We start from the raw sequence: 6,497 nt of genomic DNA on the forward strand, positions 1-6,497 counted from the left end.
GAGCCTCAAGCTGTCCCCCTGGGTAGAGTGCTGTGGCATCACAGCTCACAGCAACCTCCAGCTCCTGGGCTCAAGCGAGTCTCCTGCCTCAGCCTCCCAAGTAGCTGGGACTACAGGCACCCACCACAACACCCGGCAATTTTTTGTTTGCAGCCGTCATTGTTTGGCAGGCCCGGGCTGGATTTGAACCCATCACCTTGGGTGTACGTGGTTGGTGCCTTAGCCACTTGAGCCACAGGTGCCAAGCCGATTGGCTAGGATTTCATTGAGAATTTTTGCATCTATAGTCATTAATGAAACTGATCTGAAGTTCTCCTTTTTAGTGGGGTCTTTTCCTGGTTTTGGTATCAGGGCAATATTTGCTTCATAGAATGTGTTAGAGAAAGATTCCTTCCTCCTCAATTTTTTTGGAATAGTTTCTGCAGTATGGGAATAAGCTCTTCTTTAAAGGTTTGATAGAATACTGGTGTGAAGCCATCTGGACCAGGGCATTTTTTTGTTGGGATATAAAATTTGAAAATTCAGCATATTTTCAAAGAAGCAGAATAGTGTTCTTCATGGAATCTGGTGCAGAGTCCCTAAAATATTCTTTCACTTAGAAAGCTGACAGAATGCCAGGCACGGTGCTCATGCTTGTAATCCCAGCACTCTGGGAGGCCAAGGCAGGTGGATTGCTTGAGCTCAGGAGTTTGAGACCAATCTGAGCAAGAGTGAGATCCCGTCTCTAAAAATAGCCAGGCATTGTTGCCGGTGCCCGTATTCCTAACTACTTGGGAGGATGAGGCAAGAGGATCAATCACTTGAGCCCAGAAGTTTGAGGTTGCTGTGAGTATGACGTCACAGAACTTTACCCTGGGTGACAAAGTGACAATGTCTCAAAAAAAAAAAAAGAAAAGAAAACCCAATATAAAAATGAATAAAAATCTTTTTACACAAAGGCAGATCTTGGGTGGGCCAAACACTCTCCATACATTTACGTATTCTACTACATCCGAACCTCTGACGTAGCTCGACCACTTCTGAGGAAAATAGGAGAAATAGGATAAACTCTTCTGAGAGAAGTCTAACGCTCTAGAGAAGAAAAGGTTTCTCAGAATTAAAAAAATATATGTCTTACGCAGGGTTAAGCTCTGGGTAAAAGGGGAAAGGACAGGGTGTGCGCCACCCATTTAGTACTGAGCTAGAGCCTTATTTTCAAGGGTCTTAACTATCTAAACTTCATGTTTATGAATCTTTTCTAGAGAAAATGGAAAGCATACCATTTAATAGAACTGCATTATAGGGATTTTTCTAAGAGACACTGAATATAATATTTAACCCACATTTCCCTTTCTGCTTGTTAGTGGTATAGAAATACACATGGTCCCCAGTGGCTGAGGCCAAGAGGCTCTCATCCCGGGGTTCCATGCCAATGCAGAGGCCGTGTGCCCGAGGCTGTTTAAACTGTGCCAGCAGCTGCCACACACAGTGCTGCCAACACCTACCAGACATAGTAAGTGGCCACAAGTCCAAGTGCAGAAATGGAAGGGAAAGCAAGTCAAGCTTCCTTCCCCGAACCTCCCACTGCACAGCTGGCTGGGCCCCTACAGACTCTAGATCTGCCCTTGTTACACGTAGCTCTGGTGGAAGCCTGGACTGAATTTTTGTTTCACCTGGATGTCAGCACCAGTCTTGAAACACTGTCCTCATGGACATCTTTTTATCTTTTTTCTTTTTTTTCCCAGAGATAGGGTTGTGCTCTGTTGCCCGTACTAAAGTGCAGTGGCACAATCATAGCTCATTATAAAACTGGAATTCCTGGGTGCAGCCTCCCAAGTGGCTGGGAATACAGGTGCTTACCAACAGGTCCAACTAATTTTTTAATGTTTTGTAGAGATGGGGTCTTGCTATGTTGCCCGGGATGCTCTCAAACTCCTGGCCTCAAGCGATCCTTGCACCTCTTACCCGCCAAAGTGCTGGGATGACAGGTGTGAGCCACCTTTGATAACATTTTCTTTTCAAATCAACTCACTAGTTTCAAGCCTTGACCGATACACAGAGCATATTTTAAAATAGGTTATCCAAATTGGCAAGTCGACCTGACTCAATGATGGAGCCCAGGACAGAAGCCAGATTATTCGGCCTATTCTCAAATATTAGGAGACGATCCAGTTTTATTTTTTTCTGATCACTTTCCCCTCTCTTGAAGAAACTGTCTTAAATCTCAGTGAATCAGGTGCCTAAGGACAAGGCATCAAAAGATATGTACTTTAGGAAGAAAGAAGGGACCACAGTCACGCTGGGCATAGCACTTTCTCTTCTTTATTAGTTTTTCTTACTCGGTAGGTAACTATGAAATGAGCTCAAAATGACCTAGTGTCCCTAGAATGGGAAAGAGAGGATGGAGGTGAGAGTGACACTTGTAGTGGTGATTGACAGGAGGATATTTATGTGAGAAAGAGAAATTAGAACTAATTCACACCAAAATGTGCAAAGCACTGAATTGAGGAGAAGTAGATCCTTAGGGAAAAAAGAACCTTTTGCTCCCACAAGGAATAAACTAGCCCCAAGACCCTTTACTAGCCCCTTAATTAGTCTTTACTGTAGAGCTACCATTGACATTGGGAAAAGAGATGAATGTCTGATTCCTATTCTGAACTCTTGGGAAGAAGGTATTATTGTCCACACATAATAGGTTTCATTTTACTTTTAATTCAAATGAATTGGGTTTCAGACCAGCATTTAACTCTACAGACTCAAAACCACATTGTTCTGGTCTATTACTTGGATAATGGAGGTGAATATATATCTGAAAGTACTGCTGTCCTGAACTGCTCTGTAAACAGTAATAAAGCCATCAATAGCAGTGGTAAGAATACCAACGATATTTTTCAGTGCTTTTAGAAGTAGAAGGAAAAGCAGCACTGTCAGATTTTAACCATTGGGAAGGCAATAAAAAGGGGGGGGGGGCGGGTCAAAATTCAAAAGGGACCTTCCTCAATCAGGAGTTCAGAGCACGTTCCTCAGGCAGAAAACCTCGGCTTCCTCCCAGTCATGTTAGTCAGGTTTGGCCAAAGCATGTAGCACAAGCATTGGTCAGCAGCACTGCTCCAAACCCGTCAAGCCACCTCATGCTAATGCCAATCAGTAAAAAACCTTTATCCCAGTGTTTGTGGAGTAGCTTCGTCTGAAACCACAGGAGAGGGAAGAGGATCTTCAAGTAAGACCACCAAGGGGACGACCACCAGGCAGACAGGCTTATTATCGGGAAGCCACCTAGCAGCAGAGGTCAACACTAGCATTAGACCATGTTTGTGGGCCTCAGGGGAAGCTCTGCTGGAGGTGGGAAGGGGTGGGGACCAGGAAACATTACTTTCATATAGACACAACCAACACTAGAGAACAAGGCCTGATCTGGGATACAAATGAATTGACTCATGTTAACATCATGCTCCAGGCCACTAATGACTCCAATTGGTTTGGGTAAGAGGATGGGTGGAATTAACAAATGCTCATTAAATAAATACCCATGAGTTTTCAGGAAGTTAATTTATATTTAAGAATGTAGCAATTGTGTAAGATCATAAATTTGTGGTTTGGAATGGATAAATGATTAACTCTAAAATTCTGCAGAGTTACAAGGCAGAGATATCTAGAATTCTGTAACCTAATCTGAAGAAATGAGCTCTCTCTAAATGGGCATTTCTCCACCTGCAATTTGGAGGGTACACCCTACTGCCACACCCTGCCACAACATGTATTCACTCAGGCCTCCAAAGATCACTCACAGGAGACTTGTTGCTCAGGCATGTTGTGAAATGATCCAGTAATGTGATTCTGATGTCTGAATATCACTTTGGAATGTCTTGGGATTCCTCCCAACTGGTGGGCCAGTGGCAGACTGGACTGAAGCTAGATTTCTAGTTGTGGTTCACCCACGCTGCAGTGTTAAAACCCCCTGTGGCTAACTGTAATATCTGACTAGTGCTGTTTAAAGAGAAATTACCAAGCTTCTGTCAAAAGTTATTTTTTCTCCTTTTTGTTGGTGGTTCTATCCTCTTGAAAGAAATATGTTATACTTGTTTTTCATAGTCTTGGCTTTTCTTTCTTTTTTCTTTTTAGACAGAGTCTCAAGCTGTTGCCCTGGGTAGAGTGCTGTAGCATCACAACTCACAGCAACCTCCAACTCTCGGGCTTAAGTGATTCTCTTGCCTTAGCCTCCCAAGTAGCTGGGACTACAGGCGCCCACCACAACACCCGGCTATTTTTTGGTTGCAGCCGTCATTGTTGTTTGGCAGGCCTGGGCTGGATTCGAACCTGCCAGCTCTTGTGTATATGGCTGGCACCCTAGCCGCTTAAATCACAGGTGCTGAGCCTTGTCTTTTCTTTATATTTCATTTTTGTTACTTAAAAATTAGAGGTCCCTAAGACTAAAAATTCAGGAGTAGAGACCAATGAAAAGGCCAAAATCTTTATTCCTGCAACAGAATCCCCAATTTCATATGACAGAGATCTGACTGATAATTCCCTCACCAGGTGCTCACTCTGGCAGCAAATATACCAAAATCCCCCCTCAAAGGTGAAATTCTTCCCAGAGAGGTTAATTCTGAGAGGAAAACGAGAAAGCCAATGATAACGGGGAGAGTTCAACTGTGTAAGGTGGAGACCACATGTTGTTGCGTCCTCAAGGTCTTCCCTGGTTCAAGTTAGGGAGGCTGAGGTCACCCGAGAGCAGATGAGGGGGAAGGTGAGGTTGGCCTGGGCCTACAAACTTTCTCAGGTGCCCCAACTTGTTAAATAGTTCTAGTCCTAGAAATGCTGTCTTGTGCCTGCTAACAAGAAATTTCAGGTTTGGCTGCTTAGTCCCAGGTACCACATCTAGAAACAGAAGACTAGAGAATGGGAAAAGAATGGGGCAGATCTGTAAAATAGCAAGCAAGGAAAGAATCTGGCACGTAGTTTACTGAATGCATGAAGATGTGTATAAGCACAGAAAAAGAAAGAAAAGAAAGGAAAAACGTTAATATAAACACTGCAAACCTTCTGGAAAGAGGGATCTAGAAATAACGTGTTCAGAAGAATTTCATCTTTCGAGATCTGAGACAACCTGGAGCACAAGTCAACCAAAGAGCCTATAAAGCATTTCATTTGCACGATTATGTTTTGTAAAAGTTAGCTGGGCTTATTAAATAAGTCTCCTTGAGGGTATAATTTCCAACAGAGTTTATAGTGAAATGTTGTGACTGTTAATCTTTCCATTAAATTCTATTTGAAATTTCTGGATTCACACTCTCTTGGGAATTTTCAATCTCTCAAGAATTCAGAAATGCTAGGTTCAATATTGAGAAACCTGATAAGGAATTCTGCTGAAGATCATTCATTACTCCAGCATCACGGAAATGTTACCCCAACTGGCTCAGGAACAAAGGGTCTCAAAAAAACAAACACTCATTTCCTCACCATACCTAAGGGAGAAGACCACCTCCCACCCAAATCTCTTCATCAGCTTTTTTCTGATGGTTCTCTGAAAGACAATCTTCTGAAAGATGCAATTTTGTGCATCTAAAATGCAGAATGACACTTTATCCCTCACTGGTGGTGGGAGATCAAGAACTGCCTGAGATGCTGGAATACGGAGTTAGGGTCTTACCATTACTATTCAGTGTTTTCATGATAACTTCCATCTGTGCAAATTCATAGTTATAGTCTGGTTCAGAGGAAGCCTCGCTGGCTGCGTCCAGATCATGTTCTGGGGGACCCGTTTCCTTTTCAAAGTCCTTCAACCAATCTCGACGTTTCCTCTTAGGTAGATTAATTCTGTGGAGTGTTTCACCATCAGACAAAACCAAATTGATTTACAACTTTAAAAGATAACGGAAGAAAATGTCTATGAAAATATTAGAGAATACAAAGACATTACCTAAAAAAGTGGTTATTTCCCCACAGGATTCTATCGCCGTGCCACAGCTGGGTGGTACTGCACACAAGGGTGCCATTTACACAAGACCTGAAAGACAAAGGGAGACATCAGGTGAGCAGGAAAAAACACAGACCTAGCCCCGGATCCCAAAGAGATACTTGGAAGAATTTTCTCTCAACAAATACATTTCAACTAGGAAGGAATAAGAGAATTTATAACCACTATCAAAACACATGACCTAAGCAATGATGACCCAGAGCTGCCAACCCTTCAGAGTGTGACAGCTGCCCAACATGATGTGCTATTGTCAAAATGTGAGCTGAACTTGGTAAGTTTCCATATCTAAATACCAATTTGGGAAATACAGAGAACAAGGAAGTGGAAGAAGTTAAAGGATGCCACAGGAGGCAGTGAGCAAAGTCTTTTTCTTTGACAGAGTCTCACTCTAGTTTCTCTGGGGAGAGTGCCATGTATCATCATAGCTCATTGCAACCTCAACCTCCTGGGCTCAAGCAATCCTCCTGCCTCAGCCTCCAGGTAGCCGGTAATACAGGCACTTGCTATGATGTCTGGCCATTTTTTCTATTTTTTTTTTTTT

At 42.9% G+C, this 6,497-nt stretch overlaps 1 protein-coding gene across 1 annotated transcript in view; it reads right to left on the reverse strand.

Annotated features, from left to right (window-relative positions):
- KIF13A (kinesin family member 13A) overlaps positions 1-6,497 on the reverse strand; it is a 218,863-nt gene that overhangs the window by 60,138 nt on the left and 152,228 nt on the right. Inside the window, exons 15-16 of the mRNA XM_012804208.2 lie at positions 5,900-5,986; positions 5,630-5,796 (exon numbers count right to left, since the gene is read on the reverse strand). Coding sequence (XP_012659662.1) covers positions 5,630-5,796; positions 5,900-5,986 — 254 coding nt within the window. The remainder of the gene's footprint in view (positions 1-5,629; positions 5,797-5,899; positions 5,987-6,497) is intronic.

The sequence above is a fragment of the Otolemur garnettii genome, unplaced genomic scaffold, assembly GCF_000181295.1.
Source record: "Otolemur garnettii isolate 467f Iridium unplaced genomic scaffold, OtoGar3 scaffold00026, whole genome shotgun sequence".
Lineage (NCBI taxonomy): Eukaryota > Metazoa > Chordata > Mammalia > Primates > Galagidae > Otolemur > Otolemur garnettii.